The following is a 17,149-nucleotide window of genomic DNA, read 5'->3' as shown; positions in this document are numbered from 1 at the left end:
GCAGTTTGTCCACATTTTCTGCAAATTAAGTACTAAGCAGTCTAGGGGAAGTGGGAGATGCAATGAGGAACACAGAGATACACAATTTCTACTCACCTCTATATGCCCTTGTTCCTAGTGGACTTAAAAGAAAGCTGATTCTCTGACACAAAATTAATCCCTGCCCTCTCTAACCCCCTGGCCACTCTTACACTTGGTGTGCCAAAAGTGTCATAACCAGTCTGTTAATATTTCTCCTCTACATTCCTTGGAGCTGCCTCTTGGCGTGACAGAATTGCCAAGTGAACAAAAACATGAGAGGACTATTGTCCTCCAAGTCAGCAGACACTGCTGGGAGAAAGCAGTCAGGGCTGAAGCAGTACCACTGTCCCCACTGAGACCAGTATTCTCCTGACAGAAAACCCCAAGCCCTGTGAGATGTGACTAATCTTCAAAGCATCAACTGCATCCCTCTTCAGTGACATGGTACGTGACGGGGTGTGCATGGCCACAGCTTTCCATCACATCCCCTCAAGCATTCTCCCTTTGCTCATGCTGCTGTTATAGCCGAAGGATTAAAACCGTATGTGTGTTCCATGTAAGAACAGCCTCAAAGAAGAAAAGAAACTGCAAACCAGTCCAAACCAGTTTAAGCTGCTTTCAAAGCTGTTGTGGAAAAATGGTATGGTTGCAACCAAAATCTGCCTTGCAGAAAATTCTTTCTGGTAATGAGAATAATATAAAGAGAACAGGCCAAAGAGAGACACGAAGGTGATGACTCTGCTGTGTACATGGTTAGCAAGACTCCTTAGGTGCTGAGAGATCCTGTAGCCCTGGCTGTGAGGATGGACCTGCTATCTACTACCTCGGATTTTGTGCAGTTTGTGACTAATGTTGCCATTATTGTTATGCACAGCTTATGGTCTTTTACCCATCCTGCAATGATCCTCCATAAACTTCCAAGTTTGCCAACCGAGCCTCCGTTATTTGAAAAACTGCAACCACACTGTGTTGCATGGCCTGTTCACCAGTAGCAGGGTGGGTCTACAAATCCTGCTCAGAGATCTGATCACCCAGGTGCTGCCTCTGCAGAGAAAACTGCCCTTCCTACACCTCCCAGTTCTTTGAGCCTGTACCCTTATTTTGTTGCTTGCACCCTGGTGTTTCCTGTATCTTTATCCTGGTTCTTTGTGTGCTGCAGACTTCTGCTGGAAATTGTACTCTGGACAAGGAACAGCCCCTACAAGGTGTTCAGCCTCACCAATTTACCACGATGGGAGCTGTAAAAAGAGTTAAGTAAGAGTAGCTTCTGTGGTCCCTAATGGGACCAACTATCACTCCTGTTCCCTCTGTACAGCCTGAGCCGCCTGATGAACGTCACTCAGCCATCACTGTTTTCCAGTAGTCCCGTGGAACAGCAGCTGGCCCAGGGGCCAGCAGAGGGATGCCCATCCAGCTCCCAGGGCAGCAACGCTGCCTCGGAGCCAAACCCTGCCCCAAACCATGAACAGCCCTGAGCCTGGGCAGCCCCTCGGGGCTCCCGCAGCATTTGCCTGTATTCCCCACGGACAGACTTCTCACACGCCGCTTGACTCTGCCTTGTTTCAGGGCGGGGGCATTTTTTGGGATCCCCCTAGAGACTGTGGGGGAACAGCGGCCGTGGCGACCACGTTCACAGCCCTTCCCTTCTGTCCCTGTTACCGCGCTGGCCTGTTCCAGTGTTTCCAGCACTGCCCGTGGCGGCGCAGCGCTCCCGAACCGTACCCGTCCCGAAGCGTGTCTTCACTCGCTCCCAGAGTCCGGCGCCTCGGCACAGCCTATCGCCATCCCCGTCCTTTTCCCTGTCCCCCGTCTCAGCTCAGGCCGCCCCCCGCCCCCCGCCCCCCGCTCCCGCCCCGCCTCCCCGCCCCCCGCTCCCGCCCCGCCTCCCCGCCCCGCCCCCGGCCCAACCACAGAGTTGGAGCCTCCGAGGGGGCGCGAGGGGCGCCGGAACCACAGAGTTGGCGCTGCTGCTGCCGCTTCCGGAGCGCGGGCGCGCGCCGCTCCACGGGGCCGGTGCAAGATGGCGGCGGGGCCGCGGCGGGCGCGGCGCTGAGCGAGGCGGCGGCTCCGCGGAGGGAGCCGGGCCCGGCCGGGCGGCGCGGTGAGAGGGGTGGGCGGGGCCGGGCTGCGAGCAGAAGGGAAACGAGAAAAAGGCGGCGGTTTGCGCCTTCTCTTCTCCTTCCGTCCAGGGAGACGGAGGGGGCGCTTTCTGTCCCATTCCTCGGGGCCAGGAAAATCATACATTTAGTGCTTGATTCTTTTTTTCGCCTTTGTCTGTTAACTTGTTGCGTTGAAACTCTGCTTTGAGTCCTAAGATGATTTGGGATCGAGGTTTCAGAAGTTTGTTCCTTTTCGCTTTTCCGTTTAAATGCTAGAACTGTGGGGAATACAGGCCGTAAATGTAACTGCTACCTCTGTTAGGTGAGGCTCCCACCTAAAAATGCGATACCGTCTTACAAAAAAATCCCGATATTTTGGCAGGGGAGTAGGTATGGAGGTAGAGGGAGAGCAAAACTGAGAGAAGAAACATCGCTGTCTGTAGTTATCTTTAGTTCAAGAAATGTCTAAAGACAGGAGTTGTTTTTTTTCCAGAATAACCGTTTCTTCGCTGGGCATCATAACACAGCTTGAAACAGTGGTGGTGGGGACAGAGAGCTCGAGTGATCTCTGGGGAGGCAAAGAGAACAGGGATGTGTGCAGTGCACTTGCTCATGGATACCGTGGGTGCTGGGAGGAGACACCAGTGGCAGAGGAAGGGAGAAAATTTTAAGGGGAAACATTTGAAACAGAGAGAAGTTAAAACTGGAGAGCTCTTATGAGGGTAAATTAGAAGTGAAACTGTGATGTGCTCTTAGAAAAATAGAATATGTGTGTCTGCCTCCCCTGCGCCCTTCCGTAGTGTAAGCACAAAGCTCCTTGGTTTGAGTCTTAGCCTGAATAATAACAAACTTATCAATTAGTTTAAAATTATTACTTAGTGAAGTAGTAGTAAGTAGGTACTTAGCTAAATATTTTTATGGGAGTGCCTGAGCTCTAATTTGGCTTTGAGCACCTTAAAAGTATTTGAGCTCTTTGAGGGAGCCACTGGTTGATACAAAGAAGAGAAATTAGCATAATTAAGGTACCAGCGTGTAGGACCTAAAACTGTATCATCTTTTCCAGGTCTCTCCCCATTTTTCAAGGGCTTTTTGAGACAGAAGAAAACAGATCAAAATGGGGCGGAGATCTACATCATCCACCAAGAGTGGGAAGTTTATGAATCCCACAGATCAGGCCCGTAAGTATCCATAAAAGCTAAGCAGATGGGAATGGGGAATGCCTTTGAAAGCAGATAAAAACCTTTCTCTTAGGATGACATGCTCAGTTGTGAATCAGAATGGAGTTTCCCTGTTTTGGCTGAGGACTTCTTACTTTCAAGCTGTTGCTCCTCTGAGTATTTCCCTCTTGGTTTTCACTGTGGTTATCAGTGTTCAAAGGCCTTTGTACTTAGCTGTTGGCTAAACTGCAAGCTGCTTCCTTTGACAGATAATCTGTCTGAGGCAGGAATTAGAGGAACATGTCAGATTTCGCTGGTGCTCTGGTTAGGTGAGGGAGTTGTTTAACTGTTTTTTTTTTTATTTTTGGTAACATGCAGGTGTTATCAAGGCTAAGCATATAAAGAAAATCCAGACTGCCATGGTGGAAATTATTTATTCCAGATGCATACTCAAAGCCTACTTTTTTTAAAGTGTGTTGGCTGTTGGACTATTTCAGCTTCTGTGCAACAATCTTTTCACTCTTTTCACATTTGCACCTATCACTATGACTTCTGTTGCCTATCGTCCTTTTTTTTTGTATGAAATAAGCCCTGCTTTGGAGACATGAAGACTACAGTATCTCCTTTTTTTTTCTCTGTATAAAACATATGAAAAAAAATCTATTTCATGCTCTATTTCTTTCTCACTGGGAGGCTGAGTTACAGTCTTTGTAAGATGAGTGAGTTGTTGAGAAACAGCAGGAGTCTTAACAAAGGAAAGGTTCTTCATGCATTTGTGTCTTTCAAGTTATTTCTTTTTCTTTCCCCTTCTAGGGAAGGAAGCTCGGAAGCGGGAACTAAAGAAGGTATATAAAGAGATTGGGAACATTTACCTGGCATTTCCTGTGCTGTGTATCATGTTTATGATTGTAATGGGCCGTGGCTGATGAATAGACTGGATGTTTCGGTTGATATCCTAAGATTGACTTTGGAAAATACTATCCAGACAAGTAGTTTAAGAAAACAGAAAAGTTGCTTTGAGTAAACTTATCTCATGACTTACTGGTTTTTAACTTGTAATTATTTTTAAAACATTATTCTTAGTACTAAGGAGTAAAATAAAAAAACAAACAAACAAACAAAGCAAACAAAGCGACAAAACCCCAAAACAAACAACAAATAAACTACCCAAGACTCACCCACTTTTCAGTGTTTTACTGTATTTTTTCACTTGATTACTGTGTTGATTGTGTATGTTTTAGTGGAAGTGAATGAATTATAGTAGCATTTGTAATTATCAAGATAGTGGAATTGAAGTTATCAGAAATTTTAATTACCTTTGCTGCTGATTTGTGCCATGGTGAACATTTGCAGGGCATTTTGAGGTGCGGGGTTTTTTATCCAGACTGGAAATACTGAGAGTGGGTGACAGATGTTCTATGTCTTTCCTCTGTGACACTTTTCTGCTTGATCTCTGATCTTAGAACAAAAAACAACGAATGATGGTCCGAGCAGCTGTACTGAAGATGAAAGATCCAAAACAGATTATCCGGGACATGGAAAAATTGGATGAGATGGGTGAGTAAGAGGTACCAGGTGTTGGACTTAGGCAGTGGTTTATGCAGATGTGTAGCATAGTTTTAAGGAATGATTGAAGAGTCTAAAACAGAGTAACCTTTTTTCCTTTCCTGTTAGAAGGGGAGTTTCTGTTAATAGCTGGGGATAGATTATGGTTTAAGGTGATGTGATGCCATCAAAGAATACTTTTTTCAAGAACATGGCTGATAAAATGAACGAGTAGTGTGTTTGATACAACTTAGAGTTGAAGGAGGGTATTGTAATAAGACTGAAAACTTCTTGAAAAGAGGGATTGGAAGATGTTTGTTTTGAAGTAGTTTCATTCATTACAGTTGTACAGTAGAGTAATTTATGATTTTGTTTGTTGTTTATTTGTTGTCTTGGATCAGAGTTTAACCCAGTACAGCAGCCACAACTTAATGAAAAAGTGCTGAAGGATAAACGCAAAAAACTCCGTGAGACTTTTGAACGCATCTTACGGCTCTATGAGAAAGAGAATCCCGACATCTATAAAGAGCTGCGCAAGTTGGAAGTGGAATACGAGCAGAAGAGATCACAACTCAGCCAGTATTTTGATGCTGTCAAGGTAATGCTTATACTATTTCAGTCTTGTAGCTGTGGTAGTGTGTTCTTTTTGTCTGCTCTCTAGATGTGACAGTTAAAAAGGAAGGGAGCTTTATAAGAGACAGTGTTATGTTGTCCATGTGAAATACTTATAATAATTTGCGTAGTACCTCCAATTAGAGCATTACAGTGAGGAGAGCATGGCTGTTGTCAAGGCTGTTTCTCTGTTATATTGATCTTATTCCACACAACGGGAGGAAAGGGAAATTTATGTTGCAAATCAACAATACCAGCATTTTGGTTTCTGTATTAATGGGAGACCGAGCCTGTGAATGTGCAGTTGATATTTCTGTGAATTTTTGCTGAATTTCTTGCTGGAAATAATGAGAAGCTGTTGGCCTTCTTCCAAAGATCCTTCTCTAACAGTCTTCCCTGACATATTGGAAAACATAGTGTACAAGTGCAAGGATCTGTAAGACTTGTATTTTTTATTTTTCTTTTGGAATATTTATCAATCTGTGACTTGTACCTGCAGAATACTAAAAATACACCATCATACTTGTCTGCAGCCTCTTCGTTTTGGAGACTGAAGGTCTAAAGGGAGATAGAAGCCTGAATACTAAAGCCTTTCATGGGTGCATTGCATGCGCTTTGTTTTGCATTGAAAGCCTTTAGTGTTGACACTTTCCTAAATTTCTTTAATGGGTTGCTGCAAGTTAAGATGCCCTAAGAACAGACACCTTTGACAAGTGATGTCAGGTCCCATGTGTTCAGTACTCCGAAATATAATGAGATGGTGCAGTAGCTTCTGTGGGAGTAACCTGTTCTCTTTTTTTTGTATCCCCTCCCTCCTTTCCAGAATGCTCAGCATGTTGAAGTGGAAAGTATCCCCTTACCAGATATGCCCCATGCTCCCTCCAACATCCTCATACAGGACATTCCCCTTCCAGGGGCCCAGCCACCTTCTATCCTCAAGAAGACATCAGCCTATGGGTAAGTGGAAAAAGAAACTTAGAGGGGAAGTGAAAAGGAAGCACTCATATTACTAAGGAGGAGCTAGAGGCAGGAGCAGAGGTAATACTGACTGTGCAAGTGAATTGTACTTTCTTTTAACCAAAGTACTTTTTAATCTGTCCCTACTATTAGATGGTTTTGTTTAAATTCGTTTGAGTAATACACTATACCTTCTAGTTTTTGGCTTTTTGCATATCATTAAAACTTAAAATCCTGCCACTTTGAACATAAATGCCCCTTAAATAGCCATGTGTGGTCTTTTGTCCTGCTAGCATACTCAGTTTGTATGAATAGTTCATACTAACTCCTAGTTTGCTTTATTATTATGTTTTTCATTCTAGTACTAGTTTTTTCTATTTCCTTCTAAATAGCCTTCTGTTTTCACCAACTCTGTAATTACTTCATTCCTCTTCTGTGGTAGGATTCAATCTTTGCTTTTTTCAGTGTTCTTTTGTTGCTTTCTGAGAAGCTTTTGTCTGCTCTTCAGCAGTCATGTGTTTGTATGAGTTTGTAAACTCCTTGTGTCAAATCTAGACTTTATGAATGTTCGTGTTTCTTTTTTAGAAAGCTACTGTATATGATGAGACATATGAGATATAATGATGAGAGAAGGCTAAATAATTCTGTTAAGGGCATGTTTGCTTTCATCTGTGTTCCTACATTTCTCATTTCCTTTCTTATTTCCAGGCCACCAGTTCGGTCCATTTCTGTACTTCCTCCTCCTGGGCTTGGTGTTCCTCGTTTACCTCCAGGCAGGAAGCCCCCTGGACCTCCACCAGGGCCACCTCCACCTCAAGTCCTACAGATGTATGGCCGTAAAGTGGGTTTCACCTTGGAGATGGCTCCTCGAAGGCGAGAGGAGGAGATTTCTTACAGTTCTGAAGCAGGTAAGGACTTCCCTATTACTTGGAGTTTTCCTTGGACTTGTTTTGCTATGAAGGTACTGCTGTGAATGTAGTGTGCCCTACACTCTGGGCAACGTGGTAGTGCTACTTGAAGAACTTTTTGTAAGTGAGTGCACCTCTGAGGTGATTCTGATATTTTCATAATGTCTGCAGTTTTGTTTACCAGATATATTTTTAAATGTTGAAACTTTTAATTACGTTTCTCAGGTACTTTATTTTTTCCATTAGGTTGCAAAGATTGGATATTTTCCCATGTGGCCTTAACAGTGCTGAAAGACTGTACATACTATGCCTTCAAAAAACCCAGCCATTCTCAGTTCTTCCTTTTAAAAAACCCACCAAATAAACAAAAACCTGAAACCAACCCACCCCAAACTAAAAGCACAGCAACGAAACCTCCAGCCTACCCTGAGTGTGCATTTGCTGGGAGAACCTAGGTCCTCCTTTTCACACAGTTGCTGTGTCATCCATAGAAACTTTTGTGTATGGATGGATTAGCTTTATTTTGTGCCAGAAAGCATCACAATATTTCAGTGGTGGGTGATTGCTGAATAGAAATTAACAAGTTGCAGTATCATTTGCCAATTAACCAGCAGGTTAATAGGAAATCTTATAGAGTCTGAAGGAATATGTGCTAAGCAGTAAAGGGATGACACTTTGTCTGTGCCATTACTAGGAGGAGTTTTGTGACTGTAGATATACAAAATATTCTTTTACATCAGTATAGTTGGATTTTATGCATTTCCTAATACTTTGCTTTCGCAGGACAGCGAGGGCATGATGATGATATGTCCAGTACTAGTGAAGATGAAGGTTATCCTGAGGACATGGATCAAGATAAGCATGATGAGAGTAGTGATGACAGTGACAGTGATAGGTCAGATGCGGACAGTGAAGGCGAGGACTTTGTGCATCGTGATAATGACAAGGAGAGGGAAGGTGGTGAAGAAAAGAAATCAGGTATGAAGGGAAAATTAGAGACTGGGGCTTGTTTTTTCAAAAGGAAAACTACTTGGTAGAATTTGTCTGTTCTCTTGACTGCTGATGCCTCTATAATTTATTTAGTCAGCTGACTCTGTTCTAACTCACCTATGTTCCAGCCAAAGGATTTTTATTAATAAAAGTGTTAGAAGGAAGCATTTCTAGAATGGTCTAGAAGTGAAGCAACTTTCAGATAAACCTGGTTTCTTAAATGTTGAGTTAGTTTATTGCTCACTAGCCATTTTTCACCTGAAGTATTGCATTGGCAGGGTACCCTACAAAATTAAGCCTCAGTATGAAATATGGGCACTTGCTTGGGGCAGACCAACTGGTAGAGAACACTAGGCTAGCAGAACTTCAAATAATCAGTAACACTGATGTTAACTCTTACGTAGGGAGTATCATTATGTTAGAATGATATATTATCCATGCCAGGTGAAGACGTATCTCTTGCCTGATTTTTATTATTTTGTCCCTAATTCCTGCCACCCTTGTCCATATTTTGCTTTCCCAGGTCACAGTGTCCGGTTTGCAGACATGCCTGGGAAGTCACGAAAAAAGAAAAAGAACATGAAAGAACTGACTCCACTCCAGGCCATGATGTTACGAATGGCAGGTGAGTAAGACAGATATAATAGTATGTGGTGGTACGCCATTAAGCTTCCAGTTAAGGTTTCTCTGGTAAGCACAGTTTTTATTTTATGGAGTAAATATTTTACTGTCTGATCTGCTAAAAGGATTAACTGTGGTTAGATAGTTGTTTGGGGGGGGGTGTTATTTATTTAATTTTGTTTAAGTAGTGTGTGTGCTTTGCATAGCAGAGTTGAAGTTAACAGTAACAGTTTACTGGTTTTTTTCTTCTACACTTTTTTCTTAACTTTTAAACAATTGCTCTAATGAAATATGAGTCTGTTGATGGAAGAGTAACATTGTCTGTGTGCTCAACCTGTAACCTGTAAGGATTTGTCCTCTCTAAAAATCCCCATTTGGTGAAATAAGTTAACTGATAGAGTGAAGATTATTTTTGTTTGTTTGTTTTAGAAAGAAATGCCAATATCTTTCAAAGGTGTGGGAGTTTCTTGGACATAGGGACTATGTTCATTTTGAGGTTGTGTCTCCAACCCTCTGTCACCGTTGCCCCACCTCCACATAAACTCCCATAAACCGTAGATCAAATAGCTACAGTTTGGGTTGGTAATAGAAGTTTCAGATCTCACAGGCACACATAGCTCTTGTTGTCAGAGCTCTGACTGAAACAGTGATGATTCTTTTATTATTTTTTTTTATTTATTTTCATTTTCTGTTTAACAATAAAATGTCAGATTTCTTCCCTTTTAAGTAAAGTTTATTTTTCTTTTGTTTTGTATGCTCAAGTTTCTCTGATGGTCACAAAGATGTTACCTGTAGACAGATTTTACAAGTGTATCTTCATATCCAGGTCAGGAAATTCCAGAAGAAGGGAGAGAAGTGGAGGAATATTCAGAAGAGGAGGAGGAGGAGGAAGAGGACTCAGAGTCTGAAGAAACATCACAACAACAGCAGCAGCAACAACTCAGTGAGGAAAACGTTGCAGAGACTGGGTCCTCTACTTCAACTTCTCAGACACAACAGCAGCAACAGAGTACACAGGCTGTTCCTCCAACTCAGATACAGGCACCTCCTATGCCTGGGCCTCCTCCACTAGGACCACCGCCAGCCCCTCCACTGAGGCCTCCAGGCCCACCCACTGGCCTTCCTCCTGGTCCTCCACCAGGTGAATACTTGATTTACTCTGGTTTGAAGGATGCAGGCTCTCAGTACTACAGGCAGTGTATCAGTTTGGGAGTTTTGAAGCTGCAGAATGTGTTCATATGCCCAGTGTGGTAATTACTGGGACTGATCTGTTCTGTCATCAGTCTGTTGATGCTGTGCCCTGCTTTCTAGGCATAAAGCTCCTGTAGCGGAAGTTTACCTGATGGGCGTTATCTTTGTTAGAACCAACACAGGCAGCATCAGAGCCAGTGTAAGAAGTGGAGTAAAAGAGCAAAAGTACTTATTTTTAGGCCAGAAAAGCAGTCAAATGCCATAGAGGAAAGTTTTTTAGCTGTTGAAATTCTGGCAAACGCAGCTCAGTAGCTGTTACCAGTTAATACTTCATTATGTGGGAAGGGAGCCTGTTTTCCAAGTAGAAGAAGATACTTATATTTGACTGACTGTTACAAAGAAGCTTTAACTCTGTAACTGCTTCTTCTTTTTCAGATTTTTAGACATCCTATTTATTTTTACATTAATTTCTAATAATTTTTTAATATTTAATTAATTTTAGACTTTCTATTTGGCTGATACAGATTTCAAGTTACTGTTGAAGATCTTTAGTATTGGCTGATGAGATAGTTGCTGGGATATTGTTTTAGCTATGAATTGAATTCCTCTTCTGCTGTATGCATGCTTTTAGGAGCTCCTCCGTTCCTGAGACCTCCTGGCTTACCAGGATTGCGTGGGCCTTTGCCTCGACTGCTGCCACCAGGCCCTCCACCTGGCCGACCACCTGGTCCTCCACCAGGCCCCCCACCAGGTCTGCCCCCAGGTCCTCCTCCACGTGGTCCTCCTCCTCGTCTGCCCCCTCCTGCCCCACCAGGTAAAGTGTTCTGTTTGTTTCAGTGCCAAGTCTCTTCTTGCTTTATTTTCCCAGTTTTTGCTGTGGTGACCAAGCCAGTGAGTATAATTGGTTGCTAGTTTGCCATTTTTCCTAGCTGTGTGGCTCCTTTGCACTATGTGCTATTACATTTTTCGGTGTAATAACAAGAGGTAAGTGCTATATGTAGTTTGATAGCAAGAAATGAGCCCTCAGAAGGGAATTTCAGAATTTAAACTTTTGGTCTGCTGGACTCTTTCTGAATAACCTCTGCATGCTATAATGGTGCTCCAGTAAATGAGTTGAAGATTGGGATATTTATTTTTTCTGGTTGAATTAGACGTTTCTGATTACTCTGAAATTCCAGAGGGATGAAAAGTCAAGAAACTTTTATTTTCAGATTATACCTTTAAAATGAGAAAGGGAGCCATATACCAGCTCCTGTGGCTTTCAGAACCCAAAGAGCAGCACTTTCAGCTCAGCATTTGGTGTACAGTTGAAAACATTTTTTTATGTTCTTTTTAAGCCAGTGCTACTGCATCTTGTTGGGGGGTGTTTTGTTTTGATTTTTTTTTTCTTGGTGTTCTGAGCCTGTGGACTTTTCTTATCAAATATTTTAAAATTCTCAGGTGTGGAGACAACTTGTGCTTTCTTTTCTTCTTATAGGTATCCCTCCTCCTCGCCCAGGCATGTTGCGACCACCTCTGGTGCCCCCCTTAGGACCTGCCCCACCTGGGCTCTTTCCACCAGCTCCCATTCCAAATCCTGGGGTACTGAGTGCCCCACCCAGCTTGATTCAGCGCCCCAAGGCGGATGACACCAGTGCAGCCACCATTGAGAAGAAGGCCACAGCCACGATCAGTGCCAAGCCGCAGATCACCAACCCCAAGGCAGAGATCACCCGCTTTGTGCCCACTGCCTTGCGAGTGCGCCGGGAGAATAAAGGAGCTTCAGCTGCCTCCCAGAGAAAACAAGATGATGAACCTGCCCTACCGTTAACCAAAGCTGCCCCCAAGGCTGGGTCATCTGCCCCTATCTCTGTACAGACAAAGGATGATGTGTATGAAGCCTTCATGAAAGAAATGGAAGGTCTCCTGTGACCTGTCATAGTCCTAGTCAGCTTTCCTGCCCCTCTGAAAACAGATCAGATCACTGTGGAGGGAGGAGAAGGGAAAGTCCTCCTGCAAGCAACGAAAGGGCTCTCATGACAGGGAATAGTTCCCTAACCCCAGGTTAACTTGCCAGTGTGCTGTGAATAGAGACCGCTGCAGATGGGGTGTTGCTCAGGACCTCTTTCAGAGCTAGCATGTCCACTTGGTGAAAGGAAATTACAGTAAAGAAGGTGATGCTGCTCCTCTTAAGTCCTCCCCCATCCTTGGAGGGAGATAATGATACTCTGGGGAGGGGGGTGTGGGAAAGGGGGGGGTGATTGTGCTCTGCCTGAATCCTTACACACCCTGAATGCTCTGGTGAGGGTCATGGAACAGGTTCTTAAGGAGCCAGAAACCTGTTAGCAGCATTTCATGCACAAATGGTTGTCCAGTTTTTATTTTCTGTACCTTTTTTTTTTGTAAATATTTTATAATCATGTTTTTTAGTTGCAGTGAGGTTGATCAATCATCTTTCTTCCAGGGTAGTCAGGGAGGTAATTTGTTGAGTATTCTGTACACTGGAGTTTTGCACCCTCTTCCCTTTACGGTCATCTTGATGGATTGTCATCACTTGGGGAAACTTCATTTTGTCTTGTGAAAGACAATAAATGTTCAGTGTATCAAAATACTGGTTTCCTTGTGATTTATGTAAAACTAGCAAGCAGGTGGGAAGGGGAGAGTGTACTTTGCTGGCCTTGGGAGATAATAGAGGCATTCAGAACCTCAGAAAATTAAAACTAACTAAATTGAAATAATACATAATTTTTTTCCCTCACTGAACTTCTGCTGTATTCTTAAGTTCCTAAACATCCCTTTCAACCTTTATTGGTAGCTAGTAGAAACTTAAATCCTGAAATACTACTAATAATTACAAAATTATTCGGTTTATATACTGTTATTGTAAGGTTTGCTTCATATCAAGGCTTACATAACCACTGGATATATGGACAGGCTACCATAAGTAAAAATTAGTTACCAATTTTAGTGTTAACAGATTAACAGCTAATTTTACTTGTGGATAATAATAGTAATACCACACTAGCAGATGCATCAAACAATACATTTAGTTCACTGTAAGTCTCAGACTTAGCTGAATACACAATGTTTTGAGGCTAAATCTGTTTTAAGAAGACAAGAGCGAACCAAACTTAACTTGAAAACTTTGATTCTGTTTTCACAAATTCTGAACACAATCAAATAGGTTTGCACAAGAGTTTTCCTGTTTCAGGATATAGTTGCAGTTGTGTCAGTCATATCTTAAATATGTCTTTTGTTGTTGTAGCTTTGAAATATTTGTATTTCAGCTTTAAAAATGCATTTTTAATATTTATTCTTTAATAAGTGAAATGTGTGACCGGTGGTGGGTTTGGGGTTTTTTGGGTGGAAGGGTGAGGAAGAGGCATCATTGTATTTCTGACCCTGAGTTTAATTATGTTCCATTTGCCATATTCTCATGTAGGTGAGACCTCTGCTGGGGCAGAGTGAACACTTGCTTATACCTGTCTTCTAGCTGAGGCAAAAGGGTTTGAATTTGCTACATGTTAAATGGGTTCAAAGAGGGAGTTAAAGGAGGTAGGTAATTTCCCTCAACTAGTAGACCTCTAAGATGGCTTCGGGGAGTATGTGGGAAGGGGAGGTGAGATGGGAGTATTTTCTTTATGATGACACTGGTCATGGACACAATCGTGAAATGCCATCTTTACTGCTCCAGAACAGATGTTCTTGGCTTGGGACTACTCTTAGCATAAGCCCAGGCCACTTCTCCTTTTTTCCTCTGTGGTCATACAGTGTTTGGGATTCTTCTCTGTGATACTATGTCCATCTTGTGCTCACATTTTTCATCTGTAGCACTAGATAGTGTTCATAGAGTAAAAAATAATCATGGGGAGGAAACAGGCTGGGAAGGGACTGAGACAGAGAAGTGATGTGACTTGCCCAACACATTGAAGATTAGTGACTGCATAAAGATGGAAATAGAAAATGACTCCTGAGATGAATTAATACATAATCCATTGAATCATATCATTAGGCAGGGATTCATCCTATGTCACTGAACCTTCAGAATAGGGAATTGGTCTTAGTTACCCAGAAATAAAGAAACAGTGACAGAACTTTGTATGTGCTAGGAAGTTCTTTTCATTTTGCCTTGTTTGTAATTCTTCTGCTGCAACTGGCATATGATGTACAACTTAGATCAGAATTGCTGTTATACCATTCTGGAAAGAAGGATGTGGTTCTCTTTTTGATCTCTGAGTTACAGCATTTAGATGAAATGTCATCTTTTGGGGTTCAGTGGTTTTGTTTGTTTGTTTTTATTGTTGTGGGGTTTTATTGGAGGGTTATTTTTTTTGTTTGGTTTGGTTTGGTTTTTTTGGGGTGGTTTTGGTTTTTTTGGAAGGCTGTCATGGATGACTGAGTGGGAGTCATACCTTTGTCTTTCCCTGAACTATCACAATGGCAGCACCCAGGGTGAGTAACATAGTATTGCACACATGCTAATCTACTGTAATTTTATGATACCCTTATCATGGGATCTGTTGTGCATTAAAAAGAAGAACCATGAGTTAGAGTACAAAAAAATTGAGGAATGAAGATGGGAAGAACAACAACAACAAAAAAATCAGATAACTGAAATATATGGGAACAAGAAAGCAGAATCCCATGCCATGGGGAAAATGGAAGAAGAGTCTGTTGTACCACATTGGGGTAGCAGAAGGATATGGCTATGTCCAGGGGGCAGGTCCCTTTACTGTCTGCCCTTACTCAAAGTATATGGAAGAAAGGGAAAAATATGCCAGGGAATAAAGAGAAACCATAGGTAATTACTAGATGAGGAGGAATCTGGGCTGGAACGTACCAAACATCCTGAATGTTAAGGAATTCACTTCCGCTTACTGGTGCAGTGAGCTATTCTTGTTTGATTTACACTGTGACAGCCTGACTTCTAATGCTCTTCAGAAAAGCCTTGCAATTAATATCTTTTCGTGGCCAACTTTAGCAGCTCTCTAAACAGAGACCCAGAGTCTAGTTCAGAAAGGAAACATGTTTATTCTGTACAGGGTGCAAAGTGAGGTTTTCCACAAGTCAAGCACAGCAAGCACTAAAAAGTTACATCTTTTATACAATAACATTTACATGAACCTGTCTATCTGATACATATTCTCCGCCTACCTAATGCATTTGTTCGTGTGCTGTAATCTTACACAATGCTTAAAACACAAAGTTTGTTCTTAAGCAACTTCTATTGTAGAAGTTTTCTGATGACAAGTTACATTTACAAAAGGTGAGAAGATTCAGCCTGGAGACAGATACTTCAGTTTGAAGACATCAATACTAGTTTGATTACAGCAACAGTGGAGTAATCTATCTCTAGAACCAGAGAAACTGCATGTATTATATGTTCCTGCCTAGTTCTTACACATACCAGTAGTCCTACCGAAAGGAAATATTCTCTTTTACAGTAACAACAACAAACTTAAAGCAGCCCGGTGGGAGCACTTTTGAGGTTTAAAATACAGGACTGTTTCTAAAACGACAGTGATGGCACTGGATCAGGTACCCCGTTCCCGGGCGGGAGCTGCGCGCCTGTTCCGGGGCAGGCCAGGACACATTTCCCCGGGGCGGCCTCACGGCGCGCTCGCCGCTCGCGCTGCGGGGCCGACGGGGCGCGCGCTGAGCTTTGGCCCGGCCGCGGGGGCGGCTCGGCCGTCGACGGCTCCCATTGGGTGGATTTGGATCCGCGGTGCCATTGGTCAGATCGAGCGAGAGCGCGGTATAGCCAATCAGAGAGCAGACCGAGGCGCGCGGAGAAGCTATAAGAGGGGCCGTGCGCCCATCTCTGCGCCACGTGGTTCACGTCATTTTGTGCGGCGGTGGAAGAACATTTGGAGCGATGTCCGGCCGCGGGAAGCAGGGCGGGAAGGCGCGGGCCAAGGCCAAGTCGCGTTCGTCGCGGGCCGGGCTGCAGTTCCCCGTGGGCCGCGTGCACCGCCTGCTGCGCAAGGGTAACTACGCGGAGCGGGTGGGCGCCGGCGCGCCCGTGTACCTGGCGGCCGTGCTGGAGTACCTGACGGCCGAGATCCTGGAGCTGGCGGGCAACGCGGCCCGCGACAACAAGAAGACGCGTATCATCCCCCGCCACCTGCAGCTCGCCATCCGCAACGACGAGGAGCTCAACAAGCTGCTGGGCAAGGTGACGATCGCGCAGGGCGGCGTGCTGCCCAACATCCAGGCCGTGCTGCTGCCCAAGAAGACTGAGAGCCACAAAGCAAAAAGCAAGTGAAACAAACCTGAGGAGCGTTCCCACCTCATAAATAACCCAAAGGCTCTTTTCAGAGCCACTCATTCTCTCAAAGAGGGAGCTGTACATCATAGCAAAAATTCAGTAAAAGAAATCTCGCACCAGCCCATCCCGAGACAATGAAAAAAATCTAACCTAGCCAACTCCCTCTCCTCCTCCCCCCATTATATTTTCGCTCTTAAAAATGACATTAAATTAAAAAAAATACAAAATCATCGATTACTGCTACATATATAATAAAAACAATGAGATTGGTATAATGTTGAAAAAATCACTTTGCTTTTTGAGGGGGGGGGGATGACATAAAAGTTCATTAATGTTACAGGGAAGAGCCCAAAGGCCCATGGGGCCTCTCTTAAATTCAGCCCTTTGTGGAGTTGATGTAACAGGTCTTGAAAACCAATCCTCCCCCCAGTAAATCTTCAGACCTACAGACTTGTGGGTTTTTGGTTTGGTTCGTTTTGGGCTTTTTTCTTTAAACAGGCTTTAGTTATTTTTTTAAAAAGAAGTCTGATCTGCTGGGACCATTTTCTGCCTCAAATCTGAGTGAGAATAATTGGTAATCACACTGGACAGGCAATTTGAGGTGAAAAGGACAGTCACCAGTTTTGATTTTACCTTATACATGGTGCTGAACATTGCCACAATTATGTTGAAATACAAACAAAATCGGTGTTATTGGTCAATAAATGCATTTTAATAACTAGCCATTTGTAAACTACTTGAATCATAATATTGTACCAAACTCTAATATGAATGACAGTTACAGTAGGTAGAGGCAACAAG

At 43.3% G+C, this 17,149-nt stretch overlaps 2 protein-coding genes and 1 long non-coding RNA gene across 5 annotated transcripts in view; 2 read left to right on the top strand and 1 right to left on the bottom strand.

Annotated features, from left to right (window-relative positions):
* The window catches only part of LOC139670377 (uncharacterized), a 40,777-nt gene extending 38,948 nt beyond the window's left edge, over positions 1–1,829 (bottom strand). For all 3 annotated transcript variants that reach the window (XR_011697476.1, XR_011697475.1, XR_011697477.1), the window contains exon 1: positions 1,744–1,829. This is a non-coding gene — a long non-coding RNA (uncharacterized lncRNA). The remainder of the gene's footprint in view (positions 1–1,743) is intronic.
* Positions 1,830–1,994: 165 nt separating this feature from the next.
* On the top strand, positions 1,995–12,683 carry WBP11 (WW domain binding protein 11). Its single transcript, XM_071551971.1, has 12 exons — positions 1,995–2,122; positions 3,184–3,298; positions 4,091–4,122; positions 4,741–4,834; positions 5,224–5,420; positions 6,258–6,391; positions 7,100–7,299; positions 8,083–8,277; positions 8,813–8,914; positions 9,737–10,051; positions 10,733–10,915; positions 11,579–12,683. Exons 2-12 carry the CDS (start codon positions 3,235–3,237, stop codon positions 12,010–12,012), a joined length of 1,950 nt encoding a protein of 649 aa, XP_071408072.1. The 5' UTR covers positions 1,995–2,122; positions 3,184–3,234; the 3' UTR covers positions 12,013–12,683.
* Positions 12,684–15,919: 3,236 nt separating this feature from the next.
* Positions 15,920–16,404, top strand: LOC139670371 (histone H2A type 2-C). Its single transcript, XM_071551969.1, has one exon. It carries the CDS (start codon positions 15,956–15,958, stop codon positions 16,343–16,345), a length of 390 nt encoding a protein of 129 aa, XP_071408070.1. The 5' UTR covers positions 15,920–15,955; the 3' UTR covers positions 16,346–16,404.
* Positions 16,405–17,149: the final 745 nt, after the last annotated feature.

The sequence above is a fragment of the Pithys albifrons genome, chromosome 3, assembly GCF_047495875.1.
Source record: "Pithys albifrons albifrons isolate INPA30051 chromosome 3, PitAlb_v1, whole genome shotgun sequence".
In the NCBI taxonomy this organism is placed as follows: Eukaryota; Metazoa; Chordata; class Aves; order Passeriformes; family Thamnophilidae; genus Pithys; species Pithys albifrons.
This window is presented reverse-complemented; position numbering and strand designations above follow the sequence as displayed.